The sequence below is a fragment of the Podarcis melisellensis genome (genome assembly GCF_964234715.1).
Source record: "Podarcis melisellensis genome assembly, chromosome: 2".
NCBI classification, from domain to species: domain Eukaryota; kingdom Metazoa; phylum Chordata; class Lepidosauria; order Squamata; family Lacertidae; genus Podarcis; species Podarcis melisellensis.
Genome location: NC_138529.1, coordinates 102683345 through 102710894, shown reverse-complemented (window position 1 = coordinate 102710894; position 27550 = coordinate 102683345). Strand labels below are relative to the sequence as shown.

The 27550-nt window shown below is 44.1% G+C and overlaps 1 protein-coding gene across 1 annotated transcript; it reads right to left on the bottom strand.

Moving 5' to 3' along the window:
- Positions 1 to 26571, bottom strand: LOC309365029 (monoacylglycerol lipase ABHD6-like). The gene is made up of 9 exons (XM_081903134.1): positions 26474 to 26571; positions 22214 to 22362; positions 19612 to 19768; positions 11398 to 11514; positions 10280 to 10412; positions 8908 to 9068; positions 7911 to 7965; positions 3427 to 3527; positions 1 to 618 (listed from the first exon to the last, which is right to left on the bottom strand). Exons 2-9 carry the CDS (start codon positions 22333 to 22335, stop codon positions 442 to 444), a joined length of 1023 nt encoding a protein of 340 aa, XP_081759260.1. The 5' UTR covers positions 22336 to 22362; positions 26474 to 26571; the 3' UTR covers positions 1 to 441.
- Between the last annotated feature and the right edge of the window lie 979 nt (positions 26572 to 27550).

Genomic DNA, 27550 nt, shown 5'->3' with positions numbered 1-27550 from the left:
TGGGCAGCTTCCAGCAAAATATTAAAATACAATAATTTATCAAATATTAAAACAGAGCTGTTTAGATCTCCTTCCTTTCTTTGGATCCTTGCCTTCATCCATTCATCTCTGACCGATCATGGACTTAGGGGACTCAGTCCCTTGGGGAGCAAAAGACAAACTCTATTTTTTTCTACATCACCCCTCTCACTCCTGGCTTACTGCAGGTTACAATTGCACAAAGGAAGAAGTCAGTCTGAACATACAAATGCCAAGCTCTGTCAGAAGCTGCGGGAGGCCAGGCCAGTCATCCCAGCTTCCAAATAGTATGTGGCAAAGCAAATAAGTGGGGGGGGGGGAGGAACCAGGCCAGACGCCCACAGTGTCCATTTGAGGCCCCTTTTCTTTCAAGAGCAAGAAAGTTGCTTCGAATGCTCCATCTGCTTGACTCCTTAGTGAGGGTTATATTGACTTCTTAGCCTCCACCTTGCCACAGACTGAATTGTGGAATTCCACAAGGAGCTTGGCGGATTCTTTGGGCCTGTCCATCATCATGAAGTGTCCACATTTCTCCAGCATATGCAGTTGGGAGTTGGGGATGGTGGCAGCTAAAATGTCTCCTCCAGAAGGATCAGTGATCTGAAAGAAATTTATGTCTGTGTATAAAACATGTAACAAGTGCTGGAAATGTAAAGAGAAAGAGGGAACATTCTACCATGCGTGGTGGGAATGTAAGAAAGTAAAGAGTGTCTGGGAAGCAATATATAATGAATTGAAAAAGATGTTAAAATACACTTTTGTTAAGAAACCAGAAGCTTTTGTTTTAGGGATTACAGGAAAAGAAATAAGAAGAAATGACTGTAAACTTTTCCAGTATGCAGTTACGGCAGCAAGAACTTTATTGGCCCAGAAATGGAAACAAGAGGACATACCGACGATTCAAGAATGGAGAATGAAATTGACTGACTATGCAGAACTGGATAAACTGACTGGGAAAATAAGATATGTCCGAAACCAAAAGTTCATCGAGGATTGGGGAAAATTTGTTGATTATCTGAAAAATATATGTGAGGTGCAAACAACGCTAGTCGGGTTTCAAGAGGCACTGTAAAATTTTAAGAGGTATTGTTGAAAGAAAATAGAAAAGGGAGGGAAGACAAATGGCAATGCAACTAAAGGAATGCGTATTGAAGGGTAAAAATGGATGATTACCAGAGAAGCTGAAGGAAGACCAAAATTTGTATTTTGTTAAAATCAGTTAAAATTTGGCTGAAATTGTATGACTGTATTGAAAACCAATACAAATTTATATATATATACAAAAAGAAATTTATGTCTGATGCCCACATTGTTCTCAGCAGCCCAGCCAAAAATTCCAGGACAGAGTCACATAGCATTGCTCCCAGGCATTCTTGGGGGGATAAAGATGACCGCCTCTATCTTTATTTTAAAACTACAGGCTGTGTCCCTACTCGCTCTGCTCGCTAATCCCTTGCCATTTCCACCACATTGGGGTTGGGGCGCTCATCTCGCTTTCAGGCCAAGGGAGCCGACGTTTGTCCACGGACAGCTTTCTGGGTCATGTGGCCAGCATTACTGAACTGCTTCTGGCGCAACAGAACACCATGCCGGAAACCAGAGAGCATGGAAATGCCATCTACCTTCCCGCCACAGCAGTATCTATTTATCTACTCGCACTGGTGTGCTTTCAAACTGCTTTCAAACTTCAGCTCTTGCTTTAAATCACCACTTCCCCATCTCACTCCCCTGCCATAGCCTCTGGTGTTGTTCAGCCTACATTCTCTTTGGCTTCCCTACCCCAAACCCAGGATTGTGCTGCAGCACCACAAATCCTCCAATGAGGACTGTGTGATGACAGCCTTGAATGTTTATGTATATAGGAAGATATAAAGCAGGCTTCTCCAACTTGATGCTCCAGCCTGATGGTTTGGACTACAATGGTGCATTCTGGCTGGGGTGGGTGGGAGCTGTAGCCCTAAACATCTGGAGAGCACCAGGGTTGGAAGAACTTATACAAGGGATTAAGATATAAGCAAAATGCTGATTGGGCTGACTCACTGCCACATGATTACAAACTTATGCAATTGTATCTGCATTTAATGAAAGGTTGCTGTAATAACAAGGTGCACAACTAGATGGGGCTGTAATCTATAGAAGAATTGTGTGCCAGTGTCAGACTTGATGAGTTCCTGCCTCTCTTCCCTGTGCATCTGAACATGCTGTCCTCTGACATAGAAAAGTACCCTGATTAAGCAGACAAGAACATCAAGGTAAAGGTAAAGGACCCCAGGATGGTTAAGTCCTGTCAAAGGCAACCTTCCCGCCGCAGCAGTACCTATTTATCTACTCGCACTGGTATGCTTTCAAACTGCTAGGTTGGCAGGAGCTGGGACAGAGCAATGGGAGCTCACCCCACTGCTGTTGGTTTCTGTTTGTTGCCACTGTGCAGTGCTTGGAGTCACAAGACTCTGTTTTGCATTCTGGCCATTCCAGGCTGTTGGAAGTCTCACGGGAGACGGATGTGATGTAACTGGTTTTCCAGTTGCTCTCTGCTTTCACAGAGAGAGCATGCACATTTCTTTTCTGTCTGCACAGCAAGAAATAAAACCTGGGAATGTAGCTCATATTTCTCATCCCTTCTGCTGCTTTGATACTCTACTGAATGGGGAACGTGCCTGGAGCCTTATCAAAGGCTCAGGTCGTTAATCATCATCGGAGTAGATTTTGAAGGCTCAACCGGAGGAGTAGCTCAGTCGTAGCGGAGATTCCGACAATTGCAGGGATTTGAACCGCCGACCTTCTGATCGGCAAGCCCAAGAGGCTTAGTGTTTTAGACCACAACGCCACCCACACCCCCCATACAAGAACTTCTAATGTGACCTCTGCATCTCTGCTCGGTAGGCTGAAACCACCACCAGCCAGACATTTTCTTAAGCATCTCTCTCTGCCCTAGCTTCTAACAGCAACACCCTCTGGAACCAACAAACTTCCATTGAGTGGTTCTCTCATTTTTTGTTACATGGCTCTAGCCGCAAGGTGGGTGGGTGTTTCTTTGTACAATATCTCAGATTTTGTTTTCCAGCCCTGGCTCCTTCTGGAAGTGCTAGCTGGGTCTCCATGTATTCAAGGAATGTGTGTCAATAGCAGTGCCAATGAGCACCTGCACCATACCTGGGTAACACCCTGTAGAGCCTCTCTCTCCCCCAGGACTGGGGACTTTGCTTTTCAGCTGCTTATGGAATGTACTAGCTGTTTTTCTGAATGCAGAGAATAACAGTTCGCAGAACAGTTCAAAGTAACAATGGAGTAATTCAAAATATCGGCTAGGACTAAAAGTGATTGTTGGCTTTTAAGCTGCACCCAGCCATTAGCACAGCAAAAGAAAGCAGAGCACACACACACACACACACACACACACACACTAACCTTGTCGTGCATTCCCCAAATAATCTGTGTGGAAGCCTTGATCTTGCTCATGTTGTCATGAAGGGTGTACCTGGACTCCTCAGAGATACAGTCCAGCAAACCTTTCCCAGTAAAAAAAGCAAAATTAGACTTCTTTCAGTCATCACATTTTTCTCTGCACATTTTAGGGTTGCCTCTTACATTTGTCCTGCTCAGAGCAGACCCATTGAAATGGACTAACTCGGGTTCATTGATTTCAGTGGGTCTGCTCTGAATATATCTTAGCCGAATACAACCCTTTGCTTCCTAAGGTGTGTGCCTGTTTCGCAACCTGGTGAACTGTCGTCCTTATTCCATAGCTGTCAACTTACAGATTTGAAAATAAGGGACCAGCAGCCTCGAAAATAAGGGATCGGCCACCAAAATAAGGGATCAGCAGCCAAAATAAGGGATCAACAATTACTTTGATAAAATACATATTTTGTTGCGTGCAAATGGTTTTAGATACCTATTAGGTCCATAAATTACCATATAGCATATATTCAACACAAAAAAACAGCAACAATTTGTTGTTGACAAAGGACAGCTGGACATAGAAAGGGCCCCATTACCTTCAGTAACTTATTTAAGGGATATCATCAATAAGGGACAGCAGTGAGCAGTGGGACATGGCGCTGGGATAAGGGACTGTCCCGCCAAATAAGGGACGCTTGACAGCTACGCCTTATTCTAATTCTCGTTATGACTGACACTTCAAAATAAAACGAATAAAATGTCTATTAAAACATGGAAAGCTGTTCAGAAAGGGTGTGCCACAAATACAGTGGTGCCTCGCAAGACGAAAAGAATCCGTTCCGCGATTCTCTTCGTCTAGCGGTTTTTTCGTCTTGCGAAGCAAGCCCATTGACAGCTTAGCGGATTAGCGCTACAGCGGTCTAGCGGCTTCTAGCGATCAGCTGTTAAGTGGCTTATCAGCGGATCAGCTTAGCAGCTTAGGAAAAGGGGGGGAGCGGAAAAAACCCGCGGGGACTCGCAAGATTTTTTCGTCTTGCGAAGCAACCCCATAGGGAAATTTGTTTTGCGAAGCGCCTCCAAAACGGAAAACCCTTTCGTCTAGCGGGCTTTCCGTCTTGCGAGGCGTTCATCTTGCTGGGCACCACTGTACTGCAGAGAATAACTGCATCCATTGGCCTAGTTCGCATGCCATGTTAAGCTGCAGGGCGGCTCACTGTAACCACTTCCTCTCGCTTTCGCCAGTACCCGGAAGAAACCTGGCTCTGCCAAGGTGCCAGGGAACATTGGGAAGCCAGCGATTTCCAGGGTCCTTGATGCCAGAACTCTGGAAAACCGCCTGTGGCAGGACAGCTGCTAGAAGAATGATGGACAGTAGGGGCCAGCAGAATGGAATGTTGGGAGGAGTTTGAGTGACAGGCAGAGAGAGACAGAGTCCATTGGAAAATGACAAACTGCGGGGGATAGAGAGGCTTGTGGGACAGGGAGGAGTATGAGGAAGACATGAAAGCACAGTATATATCTAAAAGAGATGGTACTGCTGTCTGGAAACTAGAAGGACTCTGTATATAGTGGCTGCTGGATCCAGAAGTTATAGCCCTTATAGACTTGACATCTTTCCGCAGGGCCTGCAAGACAGAGCTGTTCCACCAGGCCTTTGGCCAGGGCACAGTCTGACCCCCTCTCTCCTTCTGCAATCCTCATAGAACTCTAGCCCAATAGTTGCCATTAATTTGACTCTGAATTGATTTGACTCTGAATTGATTTGAGAATGTATTTCAATTAATTGATCGTGATTTTATGTAAACTGTGTTATTTTTACTGTTGTTAGCCGCTCTGAGCCCGGCTTCGGCTGAGGAGGGCAGGATATAGATAAATTATTATTATTATTATTATTATTATTATTATTATTATTATTATTAAACATAGTTGTTTTTTCTGTGGACTGGGTGTGTTCTCAGGTAAATGTCTCTCACCCCATGTATCAGGGTGGATGTACCTGAGTAGTATTGTAAAAGGAGAGTCCCATTCCTCTTTATTAGTCAGGTGGAGGCAGCGGGCATTTTGAGGAGACTCAGTGGAGCAGCTAAGTGGCTTACCTCCAGAGACAGGCCCGTAAGAGGGACTTTGGACTAATCTATATTTGTGAGTTACTGTATAATGTTATAAATGCATTATAAAAATGTGACACCAGGGGGCGCTGCACAGCAGTCAATGGACCAGGCTTCCTCAACCTCGGCCCTCCAGATGTTTTGAGACTACAATTCTTATCATCCCTGACCACTGGTCCTGCTAGCTAGGGATCATGGGAGTTGTAGGCCAAAAACATTTGTAGGGCCGAGGTTGAGGAAGCCTGCAATGGAAGCTTGCATTGAGAGCTATATAAAAAAGACTTCCGGGTTAGCGCCATCGGCAATGGCGGAGTTCCTCTGACCGGGAGGAACCCGCTCCGCAAAAATCGGGTCTTGCCGCCGCGGCAAAGGCGGAGACCCCTCAAAAAACCCAGGCGGATGAAGCCTGGGAATGTGGGATTTGGCTGACACCAGGAGCGCCTCCCCTACTCACAGGGAACCCCTTTTTCGGGGTTCCGAAACGACGTGGGGTGAGCAGCGCGGTGTCTTGAATCGACTGCTACTTTTGTGGAGTGAAGCCGCATAGCCGTTGCCAGAGAACGCTGACCTTTTCCTGTGGACAATTGGACTCTAAAACAAGTACCTGTGAGTAGAAACGGAAAAATTGGATCAAGAAACATGTTAATTTGGCACCGAAGCGGGAAGGTTCAAAACAGGAAGTCCGCCTTCCGCTTTTTGTAAATAGACTGAAGCAAAACCTTGTAAGCTAATAGCCTGGAAAGTCGCTTATAAAGGTCGAAATTTCCTTCATTTACAATCACTAAAACCCCCTTGGAAGCAGGAGAAAAGGGGGGGGGGATTTTGACTGTTCAAGCCTGCAGGAGGGAGTAAAGAAAGATAAGTTTCCATCGTCTCAAACCTGGGAATGGGGTGTCAGAGACAGAAATTGTCGGAGACGTTCATTGGCTGTGAATGGAGCATTTTGACAGATAGCTAAAAGAAAGAGAAACAATCTGACTCCAATGTTGCCTTTTACATTTTAAAGAAACAAAGTATTTGAAAAACGAAAGTAATCTTTCTTTGTTGGACTCGCTTTAAAAAGATGGATACAAATAAAAATTGTCTCCTCTAGAGGGAGCTTGTTAAATTGTTGCTGCAGTCTGCTTGGGGACTCTACAGCTGTAAGATTAAGATCGTGGGATCAGTTTTTTGACCTTGGATAATAATGTGTCGGGAGGAAGCTTTGGTGCTTGCTCTCTGTAAGAGAAATGCTCTGCTGGAGCAGTTGCATGAGAAGGTAGATTTGATGAACAAAAAACTGGATTTGATGACGGCTGTAGGGCAGGAACTAACTCAGGAACCTGTCTTAACTGGGTAAGTACAAGTGCAGAAGATAATGGACGAGGTTGCGGTTGCACCTCAAGCAATACAAATTGAGAGATCTGAGGCCCCGCAGGAGCATAAGCTGTTGTCTTTGAAGACTGAATTTGGAATGGGCCAGGAGAAGTCTGGAGATGAGGAGGCTCCTAATTTTGGAGGGACTTTGAAACATGTTGTTAAATACCTTTTGGATTATTCTGACGACATCAAGGAGTGGGACTCTGGGGAATGGGCTGGTCGGATGAGCGGAGATAATTTTGGTTTGGAATCCCCCAGAGACCTACTCTCCAATGAGAAAGGAAAGAAACCAGGAAAGAGACCAACAAAAGACAAGGAAAAGTGCAAGTATAAACAAGATGAAGAAGATCTGCAGAAGGGGCATGGAAGAGACTTAAGAGCCTTGGACATAAGATTACCAGGTTGATGAACTAGATGGAATGGCCAGTAAGGTCTGACATAACCCGAGCCCTCTGTTTGTAAACAAGTTAGAGAGAGAGAGTTTGGATTTGATATCCCGCTTTAACACTACCCTAAGGAGTCTCCAAGTGGCTAACAATCTCCTTTTCCCTTCCTTTCCCACAACAAACACTCTGTGAGGTGAGTGGGGCTGCGAGACTTCAAGTGTGACTAGCCCAAGGTCACCCAGCAGCTGCATGTGGAAGAGCGGGGAATCAAACCCGGTTCACCAGATTATGGGTCCACTGCTCTTAACCACTACACCACACTGGCTTTATGGACAAGTGTTATGAGTTGTGGAGATGGTTATTCTGAACCAATAAACTATACATTTTGGCATCATTACTGGTGTGATTCATTCACGACAACAGAGCTGAAGATAACATAGTATTTCTCTAATAGTGGGAAGAAGTCTCTGAGGAGGCTTCGCTGTTTAGTTATGTGAAATTACTTTTCAGATGTGAATATGAGAAACATCAACATGTATGTCAGTCAGGTATGCAGGTCAAAGAGCTGTGACTGGCTGCAATTGCATATTTGGAGTTATCTCACTAGAAGCCTTTTTTTGGTCACTGTTGCACTTACATTTTTTTAATATTGCGTAATGTGGAATCTGATAGTCCAGAAATGCCTGTATGAACTATGGAGGGAAAACAAAGAGATGTCAGAGTCACAGGAAGCACATTGTTATGTACTGAAGTTCTCACCCTGGGCCAGCAGGGGGATACTGTAGATAGTTATGCAAATGAAGGATCGAAAGTGACGTTCAGTGATTGGATAGTTTGTATGCAAATGAAGGATCGAAAGTGACGTTCAGTGATTGGCTAGTTACAGAAAATGGTTACTGTTGCATTCTAGTGGAGCTCTATATAAGCAGGCTGACTGAGCTCCTCAGTTCAGTCCTGTTCCAGCTTATAAATAAAGAGCTGCTTTGGAAGAATCGCTGTGTCGTCTGATATGTTCGCCCACAACCTAACACACATGACAGGCAGTTAAACGATAGTTCACTTAGAATGAACTTGCAGTGTGTAAATCAGGGGTTGAGAATTCAACATCTATCAGCCCCAGCCAGAAAAACCTCCAAGCTTCCTAGACTTGTCTTCCTTCACCTGACGTGCTGATCTTCAGATTAGACTGATAATCTTAGGGTTGCTGACCTCAATTCCTCCTTCCTTTCCTCCTTCTCCAGGCCTCCTTAATGATAGCAGACATACTTGGGAGATCCAAGCATAGCTTATTGTATCTCCATCTAAGATCCTTATTCTAGCAAACGTGTATTTCCAACAGTAAACGTTAGCTTTTTTATTTTCCAAAACCTGGAGTCTAAGTGTGATGGTATCCAGGGTGAAGCATGCTCCGCTAGCAGGGACTTTGTATTCAGTTTGGCTTCTGCTGGGCATTCAACTCAAATGCCAACAGTCTCAGCACGTGCCCCCTGGTCACCCTTCCTATTTACTCTCCCTTTTGGATTTCAGCCTGTGGCTTTTCTGACTATGACAACAAAACAGTTCAGGGAAGGGAGAAAGGGCTGCAGAGATATTTAGCTCAGAGAACTACCAACTGCAGACGGCTGCTTCTTTACCTGTTTGTTTACATTTTGGGGAACGTGGAATAGGGAGAGTGCCACAGTTTCTTCTACCTCCTTTACAGTCGAAGGAAGGCAAGGTATCTTGCCCAAGCTCTTAGTCTTACTCAGCTCCCACAATTGCTTGGCAACCTCGTTCTCTGTGCGATACTGCAGACCTAAGGTTCGGGAGATAAAGCACACGGCTGAATTTGCTGGTGAACAAATCCAGAAGGCGAGACTGAGATCCCGGATCTGGTCCATGACCACCCGCTCAAGAACTTTGCCCAAGGAAGGAGGATTAGCAACTGGCTTTTCCAAATTTTCCAAATTCGGGGAGGATTTATTGAGAAGTGGTTTTCCTACAACCTCCTTCAAGCAGGCAAGGACCACCCTCCTCGCAAGGAGGCATTTATATATACAGTACATACATACATACATACATACATACATACATACCCATCTGGCTGGTTTTCTCCAGCCACTCTGCATGGCTTCCAACACATATAAAAACATAATAAAATGTCAAACATTAAAAACTTCCACATACAGGGCTGCCTTCAGATGTCTTCTGAAAGTCAGGTAGTTGTTTATTTCCTTGACATCTGATGGGAGGGCGTTCCGCAGGGCGGGTGCCACCACCGAGAAGGCCCTCTGCATGGTTCCCTGTAACCTCACTTCTCACAGTGAGGGAACTACTAGAAGGCCCTCAGCGCTGGACCTCAGTGTCCAGGCTGAATGATGGGGGTGAAGGCACTCCTTCAGGTATACTTCCCTGACCCAGCCAGCTGTCCTCTCCCTGCTATTTTTTATCAGCCATGATGGGCAAGGGTCCAGAGCGCAAGGGGTCACCCTGACTGATCCAAGCACTATGCCCACATCCTTGAGCCTTGTTAACTGAAACTCATAAAAACAATTGAGACAATGAGGGCAAAAATAACAAAAAAGGAAGAAGCTAATCAATACCCCAAATGCAATCCTATGCATGTTTAGTTCCTCTGAACTCTATAGGACTTACTCTCAGGCAGGTGTGTACAGTGGTACCTCAGGTTAAGTACTTAATTCGTTCCGGAGGTCTGTTCTTAACCTGAAACTGTTCTTAACCTGAAGCACCACTTTAGCTAATGGGGCTTCCTGCTGCTGCCGCGCCACTGGAACCCGATTTCTGTTCTCATCCTGAAGCAAAGTTCTTAACCTGAGGTACTATTTCTGGGTTAGCAGAGTCTGTAACCTGAAGCGTATGTAACCCGAGGTACCACTGTATAGGATTGCAGCCTTATGGCACAACCCTAGGCTTACCTAATCAGAGATAAATCACCTTGAATTCAGTGGGACTTGTTTGCAGTGTTAGCCTTGCTGGGCAAAGGAGGGATAAGTGGCACACACTCACCTGCGGGGCACATGAGGGATAAGCAGCAGACCTCAGATGGATACCAAGCAGCATAAGTGCCAGCAATCATTCCCCCCATGGACATGCCAACCAGGTGGAAAGGCTTTTGGTTCAGACCAGTGCACTCAACAAACTGAAAGAAGACACACGGGTGGAGATGTTGTGCTCTTTTCCAGCTCTCCAGTACTCTTTGCAGGTACTCCCAAGAAGACTTGGGGCTCTTGTCACAGATTCTAGGTGACATAAGATGGGTTGGAAAAGCGTGGGAGATCCTACTGTTGCCTCTACAGTGGTACCTCAGGTTAAGTACTTAATTCGTTCCGGAGGTCTGTTCTTAACCTGAAACTGTTCTTAACCTGAAGCACCACTTTAGCTAATGGGGCCTCCTGGTGCCGCCACACGATTTCTGTTCTCATCCTGAGGTAAAGTTCTTAACCCGAGGTATTATTTCTGGGTTAGCGGAGTCTGTAACCTGAAGCATATGTAACCCGAGGTACCACTGTACTGCTTTTCCCAGGATGCCAAAGGGAGAGCGGAAGTGGTGGCATTCAAAGGCCGGCTGCACAATTCTGCTTGCTCCCCAGATATCCCAGGCGCAGATCAGAGCGGGGACCGCCTTCCGTGACGCTGACCACCTTCCCTTCCCATTGGCTGCAGGAAGCTCCTGCAGCCTATGGGAAGCCGCGCACGCCTCCTCAGCACCAGAAGGAGCACTGGAAATAGCGTTTGCGTATGCATGTGTGTGTGTGTGTGCGCGCACTCACACCCTCCAGCCCACTGCGGTGTCTGCGAGACTGTGAAATGGCCCAAACCTCAAAAACTTTGCTGACCCCTGGTTCAGGTAGACCACCAGGGCTCAGAGCCAGATCGCGCCCTACTGGTTTCTCTCTGGGGGGGGGGGGGAATCAACCAACTGGTGAGTTAAAGTGGCAAAGCTGCAATGAATAGTGCATGTAAGTGGTTTCACCAACAGATGATAGTTAATTCGGCAGCAGTAATCTTAATTGCAGGAATTTTGACACTACAGTGATGCAGAAACAGGATTCCCCTCCAGCAAATAAAAAGAAGGCAGGCATTTTAACCAGAACCTCTCACTTGCCAGCCTTCAAGGGGCTTACCTGGTGTACCCTTTCCACCTGAGCAGCTGCTGTGTAGCTCTCCTCTCCCTGCAAGTGAGTGCTTTCGCCATGGCCAGGCATGTCAAGGCAGATGAAGTGGAGATCCTTGGGAAAGAGCTGTGGAAAGATGGAACCAGGAAAGAAACTAAGCAATCGAAGCAATTTGCCTTGATAAGTGAGAATTTAAAACAAGAAAACACCTGACTTCCTGAGGCGGCGCGGACGACAATGGCTGCCTTCTTCTAATTGTGAAGGGGGAGCTCCGCAGAAACGGGTCGTCCGCTACAGCGAAGCGGAGACCCACGTCGGAAAACCACAGGCAGCGTATGCCTGTGGCCGTGGGACTCGGCGGGCACCAGAAGCGCCCCCCCGAAACACAGAAGAGACCCCGTAAGGGGTCTCGGAACGTGGAAGGGCTGGCGCGGTGCTGTGAGTCGATCACTCTTTCTGTGGAGTGAAGCCGCGTAGCTGCTGTCGGTGAGCGCTGACCTCTTTTCCTGGGAACATCCGATTTGAAAACAACAACCCGTGAGTAAGAAAAGAAAGAAAGATTTGGAGGCTAAATTACTGCTAATTCGGCTAAAAGCGGGAGATGCAACCAGGAAGTCCGTCTCTCGTCTCTGCTTAAGATTTAAAGCAAAGGACTTTGATGTTTGGAGCCTTTGAAGAGGCGCTAAAAGGCAATCAATCTTACATCTATTGGAGCTGTGTTTAAGGAGATTTAGGACTTAATTCTTTAAGTGATCTACCTCTTAATATGGACTGTGCTTTACCTTTTCTGCTGGGACTACAAATCTACAGAGAAACCCAGGCAGTCGGGCTGCCTGCTTAACAGAGCTGTCAGATTGCAAATTTTGACATTTTGTTGCTTTGGTTTGCTACAAGCTGAGTGTTTTTGGAACGGCTACACTGAAACATCTCTTTTTACACTTGCTAGAGACATTGTTAACATTAACTCTGCTAACTACAGGAAAACAGGAAAACTGAAGGTTCTTTGGAAACTAATGGCTGTTGGACATTGATTTGGAAATATTAGAACTTTGAAAGGTCTGGAGTTTTAAATAATTGATTTTAATAATCTGACTTCTTCCCTCAAAATATATTTGGACTCCCTCTAGAGGATTTTGGATTTATAACTATATGTGACTTTGCTTTTTCTTTCCCTCCCTCCTACTTGGTTGTTTACTCTCTGGGCTGGTGGATTCTCATGGGAACATACTCAGCTTGACCTTGACTAGTAGACAGAACTGGAATGAGTGGCACTGGGAAAACAAGAGCGGCTAAAGCGTAAGCTAAACAAACAACTTTGAATTTAACTTCACAGCCGCGTAGATCATCTGTCCCTACTGTTTTGGAATTGGAAGAAGGAACTGAGCAACCTTGGCTGGAAGATATGGCAGCAGGAGTATCTTCCTCAGTATTAGAGAAAATATTTGAAAAATTGGAAGTTTTGGATAAAAAGGCGGATGAGCAAACGGCAAAGATTGATCAAAATACAGCCAGTGTGAATAAATTAACTGAACAAGTTACTTTGAATGCACAATCAATTGGCAAATTGTTTGAAGCCACCGCAGAAAATAGAAAATTGGCAGAGGAAGCCAACCAAAAAGCTGAAGAACTAAAACAGGAGGTAAAACCATTGCACAAGCAGATTGGAGAACAGCAGGCCTATCTGTCTATGATTGAACTACGGGCTCGGGAAAATAACTTGAGACTGAGGTCAATTTTGGAACTAGAACAGGGGAACTTAATTGAGTTCCTGACAAAAGAATTCTCCAAGTTTTGGTCTGTGGAGGAGGAAAAGGATTTTAAAATTGTGACTGCTTTTAGACTTGGAAGACTAACAAGGAAAGATAGGCCCAGAGACTGTTTGATTATTTTGAGATCCAAGGAGGAAAGGGATAAAATACTAGGTTTGCATTACGAAAAGTCACTTGAAATTTTGGATAAAAGAGTTGAGATTTACAAAGACATCCCAAGACAACTTCTGGACCTCAGATCCACCTATACTGAGTTAGTAAAATTGCTGAGGAGTAATTCAATCGTTTTTAGATGGGAATTTCCCTAAGAATTATCTTTTACATTCAGAGGGAAGAAAGTGAAAATTAAAACAGCTGAGGATAAAAAAAGTTTCTGAGCAGTTACGGAGAGGACCTTCAGAAAGGGATTGAAAGATCTTCAGGGTCCAGACCATCCCCTGTACCTACACCTTCGGGGTCTGAAGATCAGGAGAAAAAGATACCACCACTAGAGGAATAATAGATTTGTCCAGGATGTCTCTGCAACTTCTGAGTTGGAATATAAATGGTGCCAATTCCCCGGAAAAAAGGAGAAGAATATTTCACATATTGAAAAAAGAACAATTGGACATTATTTGTCTGCAGGAAACACATGTGACTAGGCTCCACAGAAAAGTGTTAATAAACAAAAGACTAGGCCAAGAATTTATCTCTTCAGACCGAGTCAAGAAAAGAGGAGTGGTCATCTATGCAAAGGAGAGCCTATCACCAAAATTTTTATTTAAAGATGAACAAGGAAGAATTTTGGCAATTGAAATACAAAATCAAGGAGAGAAGTTTTTGATATTAGGAATTTATGCACCAAATGAGGGGAAATCGGAATTTTATAAGAAGCTGCATGAGATAATGCTGGACTATCTGAACTATGACAACATCATCATGATGGGAGACATGAATTGGGTGGCATCAACCAACATGGATAAGTCGCATAGTCAAAATGTGACAAAAGATGGCAGACTACCTAAAACATTTTTTGAACTGACTGACAATTTGGACTTGATTGACATTTGGAGAACAAAGAACCCCCTGGGTAGAGAAGGAACATTCTTTTCTGAAGCCCAACTGACATGGACAAGAATCGACCAAATATGGATAACTAGAGGTCTGGCACCTAAGACTAGAAAAGTGGAAATCTGCCCAAAGACCTGCTCCGCCCATAATGCGGTAAAGATGGATATGAGACTAACTCCAACCGGCTCCTTCAGATGGAAGATGAATGACAACCTGTTTAGAGATCAGGAGATTACTAAAAAGGCCCAAAAAGCCTTGAAGGACTACTTTGAGATAAACTTGAACACCACGGTGGAAAAAAGAATCATCTGGGGCGTAAGTAAAGCGGTTATGAGGGGGTTTCTGATACAACAGAACACTATAAAGAAAAGAACACAGAACGAGAAAAAAGACAAGATTTTGGAGAGAATCAAAGAATGTGAGAAGAAATTAAGATCGAGACCGAAGTCAAAGGAGATTTTGAGAGAAATTAAACTCTACCAAGCACAATATTCTAAATTGATTAATCAGGAAGTGGAATGGAGAATTAAGCTAATGAGACAAAGATCATTTGAATCGGCAAATAAATGTGGAAAATTGTTAGCATGGCAGTTGAAAAAGAGACAAAAAATGAACACGGTCACAAATTTGGAGATTGAAGGAAGAAATATTCAGAATCCAATGGAGATTAGAAAGTGTTTCCAGAGATATTTCAAACATCTTTACACTCAAAGGCCGCAAAATGAGGTGGAGATAGAACAATTTTTAAAAAGAAATGGTTTACCAAAGCTGTCACCAGAAAATAGAATAATCCTGAACCATAAAATAACACACCAAGAGATTGAAGAAGCCATTCAGAACATGCAACTGGGCAAATCTCCAGGGCCAGATGGGCTTACCTCCAAATATTATAAGACATTGAAAGACTATCTGATATATCCACTAATGGAGGTTTGCAATGAAATTATGGAGGGGAAGAAGGCACCAGAGTCGTGGAAAGAAGCATTCATCACATTGATACCAAAACTAGAAACTGAAAAGACACAACTTAAGAATTACCGCCCCATCTCCCTTCTAAATGTGGATTACAAAATATTTGCAGATATTTTAGCAAGTAGATTTAAAAAAGTCTTAAATGAAGTAATTCACAAGGACCAGGCAGGCTTTCTCCCAGGTAGACATTTGTTTGCTAACACAAGGAACATTATAGACATTTTGGAACTTTTGCAAACAAATATCAACACAAAAGCAGTGTTAATATTTATAGATGCGGAGAAGGCCTTTGATAACATTTCATGGAAGTTTATGAAGAAAAATTTAGAAGGGATGGAAGTGGGACGGGGATTTGAGAATGGGATAGAAGCAATTTATTCAGAACAAAAGGCTAAATTGATAGTGAACAATGTGGTGACGGAAGAGTTTAAAATTGAAAAAGGAACTCGACAAGGCTGCCCTATTTCCCCTTTGTTATTTATTTCGGTCCTGGAGGTGCTCTTGAATATGATTAGAGGAGACCGGTTGGTGGAAGGAATTCAGGTCGGAGCGAAACAGTATAAACTTAAAGCATTTGCAGATGACCTAGTTTTGACTTTACAGGAGCCAGAATCTAGTACGAAAAGGGTATTACAATTGATTCAGGAGTTTGGTCGGGTGGCGGGATTTAAACTTAACAAGCAGAAAACTAAGGTATTAGAAAAAAAATTTGACACCTTCAGAATCAGAAAGGTTTCAGAAAGAGACAGAGTTAAATGTGGTTAAAAAAGTAAGATACCTAGGGGTAAACATAACAGCAAAGAATATGAGCCTATTTAAGGATAATTATGAAAAGTGCTGGTCTGAAATTAAAAGGGATTTAGAAATTTGGTCAAGATTGAAACTTTCCTTGTCAGGACGAATTGCTGCTATAAAGATGAAAGTTTTGCCAAAGATGTTGTTTTTGTTTCAGACTTTACAGATTGTGGATAAAATGGAATGTTTTGGGAGGTGGCAAAGAGATATTTCTAAATTTGTCTGGCAGGGCAAAAAGCCCAGAATTAAGTTTAAGATACTAACTGATGCCAAAGAAAGAGGGGGCTTTGCCCTGCCAGACTTAAAGTTGTACTATGAATCAGCAGCTTTCTGCTGGTTGAAAGATTGGCTGCTTCTTGAAAACACGGATGTTTTAGATCTGGAAGGATTTAACAACACTTTCGGATGGCATGCATATTTATGGTATGACAAGGTTAAAATTCATAAGGCTTTCAAGAACCATATTGTCAGGAAAGCAGTGTTCAATGTCTGGACAAAATATAAAGACTTATTGGAAAATAAGACCCCAAGGTGGCTATCACCAATGGAAGCTAAGGCTCGGAAAAGACTCAATATGGAGGCCAAATGGCCGAAATATTGGGAAATAATAGAAAAAGATGGAGATAACTGGAGGTTGCAGAGTATGGAGAAAATAAAAGACAAAGTGCGAGATTGGCTACATTATGCTCAGATTAAAGAAGTTTTTAAGTTGGATAAAAAGATAGGATTCCAGGTGGAAAAATCAAAGTTAGAAACGGAATTGTTAGAACCTAAAACTAAGGTACTTTCAAGAATGTATAATTTGCTGCTAAAATGGAATACACAAGATGAAACGGTCAAATCAGCTATGATAAAATGGGCACAAGACATTGGGTACAATATCATGTTTGCTGACTGGGAAAGGTTATGGACCACCGGTTTGAAATTCACGGCATGTAATGCCTTGAAAGAAAATGTTATGAAAATGATATAGAGGTGGTACATGACCCCAGTCAAGTTTGCAAAAATATACCATTTGTCTGACAATAAATGTTGGAAGTGTAAAGAAGCTGAAGGAACGTTCTTTCACCTCTGGTGGACTTGCCCTAGGGTTAAGGCTTTCTGGGAAATGATATATAATGAGTTGAAAAAGGTATTTAAGTACCGTACTTTTCGGACCATAACACACAGTTTTTTGCTCCTAGAAAGTAAGGGAAAATGCCTGTGCGTGTTAAGGAGCGAATGCACGGATCGGAGCCATGACTGCCGTCAGTCAAGCAAAGCGGGAGCTGCTTACACACTCTACGAGGCTCTCGCTTTGCTTGCTTTAAAGCGACCTGGAGCCGGGGAGGAGGGAGGGAAGGAGAGCCATGGCAGCAAAGCGGGCAGCAGCCGCTTACACGGGAGGAGGGACAGACGCTAGCAAAGGTCCGTGAGCTCTCTAAACAGAGCAATGAGGCTGCAGAGGGACGGCAGGAAAGATAAAATTTAAGCAACCAGCAGCAAAATAAAACCAACCTCGAGCGCTGAGCCACGCAGTGAAAACCAGGAAGTTAAAGAAAAAAGGCTGGGGATGAGGGAGAGGGGAAAACTCCGCAAATCCCCGCGTCTCAGCTGATCCGCTGGGAGGGAGCAGCTTGTTTTCAGGCAGGATAGATTCGAGCATTGTCTGGGTCCTAGTGCCCCTACCACTTTTTTGTGCTCCATTCTATTGCTGCTGGTGGCTGCTTATCACTCAGGCTGCAAGGAGGAGCACTTTTACACAGCTAATGGTGAATCCCCTGCAATCCAAGTCCTCCTCACTTGCTCAAATCTATTCTGCCTCAAAACAAGGAGCGGAAGGAAAAGGCTGCAAACTGTTAAATGGAAAAAACCCAGGCACAGGGCAAGTAGCTTAAGTATACCTTTAAAGCAACAGTGCTCTTTCCCTCCCTCCTCCCCGCTCAGCTCACCGAAAAGCTCCTTCTCCACGCGTGCTCCCTTGAGTGCTTTTCCTTCCCTCCCCACTTAAAACGTGGTTACAAAGCAAGGATCCACATGGATCCTCAGGATTTTTGCATTGGGCTACCCCAAACTCACCATCAGATCACATGTCTGTGGCCACAGCATGAACCATAAAAACATGCACCCACTGTTTCGTTCAGAATATTTTTTTCTTGTTTTCCTCCTCTAAAAACTATGTGCGTGTTATGGTCAGATGCGTGTTATAGAGCGAAAAATACGGTATACCTTCCCTAAGAAACCAGAGGCCTTTCTTTTGGGTATTGTCAGCCAGAGGGTGTTAAAGAAGGACCGGATATTTTTCATGTATGCAACAACAGCAGCAAGGAAACTTGTCGCCAAGCACTGGAAAACTCAAGATTTGCCCACACTGGAAGAATGGCAGATGCAACTGATAGACTATATGGAACTGGCAGAAATGACCGGCAGAATCCGAGACCTGGGAGAAGAGGCCGTGGAGGAGGACTGGAAGAAATTTAAGGACTATTTACAAAAGTATTGTAAATTGTATGAATGTTAAGAAAGATGTAAGATTAATAACAATATGGCACCATTAAACTAGTTAAAGGGAATATGAAGATAAATGGAAAAATTGGATAAGATAAATTTTGGATAAACGTGAAGCCAAAGTTTAAGTTTTTAAGGTTTGGGTAAAATTATCTGAAATTAGGGACATAATATTGGGAAACTTTAATTTAAGAATTGATACAAGGTAATAAATTGCTGGGTAAAGCTCGAAAAACTTGGAACGCAGGAACGAGAGATGTGAGGAAGTCCAAAGAAGTGAAGAAAATATGGTCATTGTAAAATTATATGTTATTTTGTTTGTTTTTTATAATGTATTGAAAAATTCTTAATAAATATTATTTTTTAAAAAAACAAGAAAACACCTGGGGAGCCTTTGTCTTGAAAACTGCTCATGAGAGAGGGCTGCGTTTTCACAGGTTTGCAGACAGCAAGGAAGAGAACCACACAGGTTCTTGTGTAAGGGCTGGTTCTGAGCATTTCTCTCACCATATACTGGAAATCACTTCTGCACTGTCTTCTCTCTTTACCTAGGCTATTGACCCTTAATTTGAAGGGTGGCATTGTGGCCTCTTTTAGTGGGGCAGGATCCTGAAGCCCTGATCTGCAGAAGCTAGACTGGTGACTGGGAGTGGCTGCAGAGACCACATAACACCGGTCCTGAAAGACCTACATTGGCTCCCAGTACGTTTCCGAGCACAATTCAAAGTGTTGGTGCTGACCTTTAAAGCATCGGCCCAGTGTACCTGAAGGAGCGTCTCCACCCCCATCGTTTGGCCCGGACACTGAAGTCCAGCTCCGAGGGCCTTCTGGCGGCTCCCTCACTGCAAGAAGTGAGCTTACAGGGAACCAGGCAGAGGGCCTTCTTGGTGATGGCACCTGCCCTGTGGAACACCCTCCCATCATATATCAAGGAAATAGACAACTATCTGACTTTTAGAAGACATCTGAAGGCAGCCCTGGATCGGGAAAGTTTTAATATCTAATGTTTTACAATTTTTTTATTTACTGTAAGCTGCCAAGAATGGCTGGGTTAAACCAGCCACGTGGGCAGGGTATAAATAATAGGAGGAGGAGGAGGAGGAGGAGGAGGAGGAGGTCCCAGGCCCTGAACAGCAAAATGGGAACATACTTCAACTGTGCCTAACCACATGTCTTTGCTGACGGAGAACCCATGAAGCATCAGCATGACTGGTTGGGGTCCAGGCTTTCCACGGCAGAAGTAACAGAACCGGTAGTCCTTGAAGGTGGCATATTTTACCTCCACCCCGGTCTGCCAGCGTTTGAACCTACAAGAGAGAAGAGAGAGGAAGATAAAGGAGATAATGCACAGAAGGATGTTTTGCAGGGAATCAATGTGATGGTTTTGTAGAGGTCATTTATCATAACTTCGCTTTAAGACAGACGTTGCAGCCTGCATGCTGTCCTCAGCGAGTGTCGGATTTCATAAACAAGTTATAGCTTAGGGCCCCCCACCCAAAAAATCAAAGGAAAAAATAAACTGGATGTTGTTCTTGTTTAGTTGTTTAGTCGTGTCCGACTCTTCGTGACCCCTTGGACCAGAGCACGCCAGGCACTCCTGTCTTCCACTGCCTCCCGCAGTTTGGTCAAACTCATGCTGGTAGCTTCGAGAACACTGTCCTACCATCTCGTCCTCTGTCGTCCCCTTCTCCTTGTGCCCTCCATCTTTCCCAACATCAGGGTCTTTTCCAGGGAGTCTTCTCTTCTCATGAGGTGGCCAAAGTATTGGAGCCTCAGCTTCAGGATCTGTCCTTCCAGTGAGCACTCAGGGCTGATTTCCTTCAGAACGGATAGGTTTGATCTTCTTGCAGTCCATGGGACTCTCAAGTGTCTCCTCCAGCACCATAATTCAAAAGCATCAATTCTTCAGCGATCAGCCTTCTTTATGGTCCAGCTCTCACTACTGGGAAAACCATAGCTTTAACTATACGGACCTTTGTTGGCAAGGTGATGTCTTTGCTTTTTAAGATGCTGTCTAGGTTTGTCATTGCTTTTCTCCCAAGAAGCAGGCGTTCTTTAATTTCGTGACTGCAGTGATCATGGAGCCCAAGAAAGTAAAATCTCTCACTGCCTTCATTTCTATTTGCCAGGAGGTGATGGGACCAGTAGCCATGATCTTAGTTACTCTCTGTGGTTACTCCCTGCTTGTGTAATGCTCTCCCCATGACTCTTAAGTCATGTAACTTGACTTCTTCTCTGGTTTGGGTGAACTCAATTACTGACCTTGCTGCTAGCGGCAGAGCGTATGCCCACACTGCCCGGGGTGGGTATGCAGGGCATGCCCTCGAGCGGGGCAAGGCGCAGAGGGCGTCCTCCGTGTGTCACAGTTCAGGGTTAGGAGAGGGTCAGGGAAGCTGCTGCCTACTCTTCTCCTTTCCGTCGTCAGGTTAGAAGTGACTCCTCCCTTGGGTCCCATGGAGTTGTGCCAGGCACAAGCGCCGCAGCCAAGGCACAGCTCCTTCTGCTACGGAGCAAGCCTGCTGTGGGGGCACCTCTTTGCGCGCCTCTCCAATTTGCACCTGGGACCATGGCATCCCCAGCACACCCCACGCTATGCCTCTGCTTGCTGCCCATTCCAAATTGCCCAGCTGAAGCCTTCTTTCCCGCCCCGACCTGGCCACAGTGATCCATGTGACAGTCACCTCCAGGCTTGACTACTTGACTACGCGGGGCTGCCCTTGAGGCTGTCCCAGAAACTCCAGCGGGTGCAGAATGCTGCAGCGAGGCTCCTCACGGGGTCTCTGCCATGGGAGCATATTCTCCCAGTGCTTTTCCAGCTGCACTGGCTCCCGGTGGAGTACAGGGTCAGATTTTAAAGCCTTTCACGGCCTAGGACCCTCGTACCTACGGGACCGCCTCTCCTGGTATGCCCCACGGAGGACCTTAAGGTCCATAAATAGCAACACCCTAGAGGTCCCGGGCCCTAAGGAAGTTAGATTAGCCTCAACTAGAGCCAGGGCCTTTTCAACACTGGCTCCAGCCTAGTGGAACGCTCTGTCTCATGAGACCAGGGCCCTGCGGGATCTGATTTCTTTCCGCGGGGCCTGTAAGACAGAGTTGTTCCACCTGGCCTTTGGCTTGGAGTCAATTTGATTCCCTCCCCCTCTTTCCTTTTTCCTTTCTCCTCCTGTGATGAGGCTGAATTTTAATTGTTTTAGTGTTGTATTTTAATCTTGTTTTTAAGTTGTACTCATTCAACTCGTTTTTAATATTGGTTGTTAGCTGCCCTGAGCCCAGTCTTGGCTGGGGAGGGCGGGGTATAAATAAAATTTATTATTCTTATTCTTAGAAGTGGTAGTTGGTTGCAGATCTGTTTGATATGCTTTGCTCCTGTTGTTTGCAATCTGTAGCTGGTCCCCCCCCCCATGTGTTTCCAAACACTTTCTTGAAGATGCTCAGAACTACACACATCTCTGTGTGGTCTCCCCTCTTGGTACCGATCAGGACAACACCCGCTTTCTATAATCCACCTTTTATAATCCACCTTGCAGCATTACTGTGTGCAGTTGAGACACCACATAGTTGAGGACTGCGGGACCTTTGGGCCTCCAGTTGTTGCTGGACTCCTACCAGCTGTAGGAAACATGGCCAATTGCCTGGGATTATGGGAGCTGTAGTTCTGTAACACCTGGCGGACCAGAGGCTCCCTACCACTGACCTAATTGGGCAAGGCATGCATATCATTCTGTACATTTTCCAAGAAATATACTTACTGTATCGCTATCTTGATCAATAGTGAAGGCCATCGGACGTATATTGTGAGAAAAGCCGTCAATAAGATCCCCACAATGAAACCTATGACTATCAAGAATATCTTGATCAGAGCAAAATCCATGTTTGTGATATTAAGTTTCTCCTCTACCTGAAAAGTAAAAATAATAATAATAATAATAATCGAAGGTAAAAAGGACTAAAGTCAAGTGTTATGATGAAAGGGGAAGAGGATAGGGCATGTAATATTAAGGTTAATGAAATATACTCGGAGTCGAGAGTGGATTTCATGCTCTTTATTGAGCTCATAGTAGTGAGGAGGAATGGGAGTTCCCCCAGAATGTCTGCTTTATATACATTATTTACACAATGGGCCTCACGTGATTGGCTAATTCCGGGATTCTCCTGTAGGCCAATCAGGTTGTGGATTCACTTCCACCTGGAGCTGGATTGGGTGGCTCCTGTGGACCAATCAGACTATTGCTTTCTGAATCCTATTGTTCTAGGACCAACCAGACTGCTGCATTCTGAATCCTATTGTTCTAGGACCAATCAGACTGCTGCATTTTGGATCCTATTCTACTCAGTACATAACAGTTAACATGGTTTCTGCTGTAACAGACACCAGTAAATACACTTCTCTTGCAAAATGAGGTTAGTTCAATTTTTGTGTGTTTGCAATCTCTCCTCCCCATTCATATGATTATTTTTTTCTTTCTGTTTTATTTACTTGGCAACAGCACACTTTTGAAAATGCTGCCAGGCTCACAGCATTCTGTTCAAACAAATAGCAGACTCTCCAAGTGTCCCTATTTTCCAGGGATAGTCCCGGATTTACAGAAGAAGAGTTTGGATTTGATATCCGACTTTATCACTACCCGAAGGAGTCTCAAAGCGGCTCACATTCTCCTTTCCCTTCCTCCCCCACAACAAACACTCTGTGAGGTCACCCAGCAGCTGCATGTGGAGGAGCGGAGACGCGAACCCGGTTCACCGGATTACGAGTCCACCGCTCTTAACTACTATACCACACTGGCTCCTGGTTGCTGATTTGATACTGGAATATCCTGCTTTTCCCTAGGACGTCCCTATTTTCATCAGAGAAACATCGGAAGGTATGGTAGGCTGTCCTTATTTTCATCAGAGAAATGTTGGCGGGTATAGAGCCATCTGAAGGCAGCCCCGTATAGGGAAGTTTATATATGTCTTTATATATGTTGGAAGCTGCCCAGAGTGGCTGGGGCAACTCAATCAGATGGGTGAGGTATAAATAGTAAAATTACTATTATGGAATTTGTTGTTGTTGTTGTTTAGTCGTTTAGTCGTGTCCGACTCTTCGTGACCCCATGGACCAGAGAACGCCAGGCACCTCTGTCCTCCACTGCCTCCCGCAGTTTGGTCAAACTCATGCTGGTAACCTCGAAAACACTATCCAACCATCTCGTCCTCTGCCATCCCCTTCTCCTTGTGCCCTCCATCTTTCCCAACATCAGGGTCTTCTCCAGGGAGTCTTCTCTTCTCATGAGGTGGCCAAAGTACTGGAGCCTCAGCTTCACAATCTGTCCTTCCAGTGAGCACTCAGGGTTGATTTCCTTCAGTATGGAGAGGTTTGATCTTCTTGCAGTCCATGGAACTCTCAAGAGTCTCCTCCAGCACCATAATTCAAAAGCATCAATTCTTCGGCGATCAGCCTTCTTTATGGTCCAGCTCTCACTTCCATACATCACTACTGGGAAAACCATAGCTTTAACTATACGAACCTTTGTTGGCAAGGTGATTATGGAATAGGACGTCCTTATTTTCATCGGATAAATGTTGGCGGGTATGAAATGGTTTTCTTCTTTTGTCTGACCTCAGCGAACACCAGCTCTACAAGTTACAGGAGACATCAGCACTGATTGGCCGGTGCTTGCACCATCAACCCTCCTCCTCCTCCTTTTAGGAACAGTTTCACAACACTTTTTTTTTAGAAAATGCTTTTTCCTGGAGCCCAACCTACTTTCTATCTCCACTTACATTACAGCCCTAGTATGGTTCTGTGTTTCCTTCTTTCCTTCTTGAGACCTGTGTTTTCATATATAATCATCTGCTATTTTTGCCTTTCTTAAATTTTAAGTTGTTAAATGTTAAGTTATTATTCGGGCAGTTATTTTGAAATCTGTTTTGCCTGGGACCAAATGGGTTGTGGTTAACACTGCTCGTACTTTGAGTAGGCAGTTACGTGAAGTTAATGGGCATCCTAACTTAAATGAGTTTACTTTGAGTAAAACTTGATTGGTTCCAGCCCTACGCCCCTATTACCCCAGTAAACTTTCACAACTATAAATTAGGCTGATTAATGACTTTCAGATGCCTTTTAAGACTCTAGAAATGCAGGACTTTTAACTATCAATTTAGTGACACTACTGCGTGCATTCCTGTCTGAGCTTGTTATAGCAGCAGGTTCTGTTTCCCCTGTAAGTTTCATCACCTCCACCATCTTGCAATAATGCAAAGTTAAGTGATAGCCCCCAGCATAAGATGACGTATGTAAATTAGAGCAGTAACAAGAAGCTAATATTATGATCCAGACGTTTTTCTCTTAGATAGTATGAGGAGTTCAGCACAGTGCCACAGCCTATGAGTTGTGCACTTAAAATTATTCATATTTGGCTGCCAGGATTCTGTTAGCACAAAATTGGAAAACCCCAAATACCCCGACCGTTAAAGATTGGCAAATTAAATTATTTGAGTATATGGATCTGGCAAAAATGACGCAGAACATTAGACAGCAAAAAGGTTCAAGGTTTATCGACAATTGGTCTAAATTCATAACATATATGGAAACAAATTCTAGAGATATAAAAATCACAGTAGGTTTAATATAACCCTTGCGATGTGTTTACGCTAAAAAATGAAAAACTGCAGAATGGATTTAAAATTCACATAACCCAAAACCGAGATGGAGGGAAGTCAAACGTTATTTATTGTTAATTAATGTTTGTTTTTTGGTTGGTTTAGGTGTTTTGATTTGGTTGATGTTTTCTTTTCTTTTTTGGTGTGTTGGCTATTTTTCTTTTTCTTTCTTTGTTGTTGTTTGGTTATAGAAAACGAATAAAAAGAAGTTTGAAAAAAAAAATATTAATATTTTCTCAACATACTTTTCAGCCTGTCTTTTCTCATATATGTATTGGAGTTGGGTTTGTTTTGTTTTGTTTGTTTTAAAAAAAGAGGCTTGCATGAAAAACAAACATATATAATGCTGTTGACCTATATTGAACTATAATCACTAAGTGGTGATCATCATCATCATATATTTATAACACCCCACTTTTCCCCCTGACAGGAACTCAGGACAGCTTATAAATGAAAATAAGAATAACTAACTTGAAAACATTGGCAATATTAAGATAAATTCAGCAGTGTAAATAAGTTTTGATGGATGTAATAATGGAATACTGAACGGTTTGGTTTATGTCAAATATCCAGGGATTTATGATACGCAAAATGAACCATGGAAAGAGAAGAAGGAAAGTCACTGATATTTTAAGGTTGCTTAAATGTATTCTAAACTGTAAAACAGAAAATTTAAAAAAGTGTGTGTGAGAGAGAAAGAGAAAATAAGAATAGCTAAGAACATAGGAGGGAGAACAATAATTAAAAAACAATTAAACATTGCATCCCAAGAGCAATAGAATGTGTAAATGAATTTGGACACCTAGCTGGCTTTAAGATAAACTATTAACCCCCCCCCCAATCTATTACTTAAAAATATGGGGAATCAAGAAAAAAGTGAACTACAAAAAATCTCAGGGAAAACAGACTGATAATTGCAGTAAAAACAGCATGGCACTAGCCATTTCATTGGAATTAGTCTGTTCCCAAAAGCCTGTTGGGAGAAGAAAGTCTTCACTTGCTGGTGGAAAGACAGCAAAGTAGGAACCAGTTTAACTTTTCTAGGGAAAGACTTCCCCAGTCTGGGAGCAGCCAACAAGAAGGCTACTTTGCTAGGATGAGGCTCGGAGACAGTGGCTCTGTTCCTTCCTGGAGGAGCAAACCCAGAAGGTGGTTCTGGTGGACTCCTGTTCGACACCTTGGTCAATGGCACTGAAGGGCGCTGAGAGGTCCAGCAGAACCAGCTAGGACACATCTCTCCTGGCCAATTCCTGCTGTACATCATCCATCAAAGCTGTCTCGGTCCCATAACCAAGCCTGAAACCAGACTGACATAGATCTAGATAAACCATCTCCTCTGAAAACCCCAGTAGCTGATTGAGTCTTACCTGGCACTTGTTAGGTGCAACACACTCTCTCCACGATTTTACTTCTCTACTGAGGTGAAATTTGTTGCTATCAGCAGCTTGGCACTGAGTGGAGGAGCTTGGAAACAAGTTCTTCAGGTATACAGTTTGGAAACGAGTTCTTCAGGTATACAGAGGTATGAATATTCTATCCTCCCACATCTGGATCCCCGGCCTACCTAATTTCCCTCCCACTGCTAATAAGAATAATATTAATAATATTTGGGCACACTACCCACTGGATTGGGTTGCCCCAGCCTCTCTGGGCAGCTTCCAACAGAATAGACAATGACACAACAGAACATCAAACATGAAAAATGTCCAGATACAGGGCTGCCTCTAGATGTCTAGGAAAGGTCGTATAATTGTTTATTTCTTTGATATCTGACAGGAGGTTGTTCCACAGGGCGAGTGCCACTACCCTCTGCCTAGTACCCTGTAACCTCAGGTGCGAGCTGCTTAAATGTCCCTCAGCTTTGCCCCCAACTTCAGCCCCACATCCAAGCTTGCCTGCCATTGGCCAATATGGCAGACAGGCTTGGATTGGCGTAGGGGGTGTTATGTCGCCCCCAGCCTGCTCAGCTCGGATCCCAACACCTGAGACTCCCTTGTCGGGTCCTTTGGAAGCCTTCACCAGCTCACAATGCCACCACACCATAAAGGTGAGCAGGCTCCTCACCATGAGGGAAAAACCAAAAGGACCTTCAAAGCTGCACCTCAGTGTCTGGGCTGAACGATGGAAGTTGTGGAGATGCTCCTTCAGTTATATAGGGCCAAAGCTGTGTGGCGCATTAAAGGTCAACACCACCAAGTGAAACCATGGTGCCCATGAGTGCTACTACACCCATGAAATCTTAGGGTGACCATGAAAAGGCTGCTCTCAATGTAATCACTTCATAAACCGTTGACGTAGGCAGACTTGGCTCCTGTCCTGACCTACACTACATCCTGTTCTGTTTCATCTGGCTGTAAACAGATACAGTGGTACCTCGGGTTACATACGCTTCAGGTTACAGACTCCGCAAACCCAGAAATAGTACCTCGGGTTAAGAACTTTGC

What these genes read in the sequence shown, in the direction of transcription:
- LOC309365029 (XM_081903134.1), bottom strand. Translation starts at nt 22,335, where the DNA reads ATGGATTTTGCTCTGATCAAGATATTCTTGATAGTCATAGGTTTCATT. An exon ending in ATCCCTCATGTGCCCCGCAG is followed by an intron (nt 9,069 to 10,279) that starts GTGAGTGTGTGC and finishes CCCGAACCTTAG; the next exon opens with GTCTGCAGTATCGCACAGAG. An exon ending in TTTGGGGAATGCACGACAAG is followed by an intron (nt 619 to 3,426) that starts GTTAGTGTGTGT and finishes AATTTCTTTCAG; the next exon opens with ATCACTGATCCTTCTGGAGG.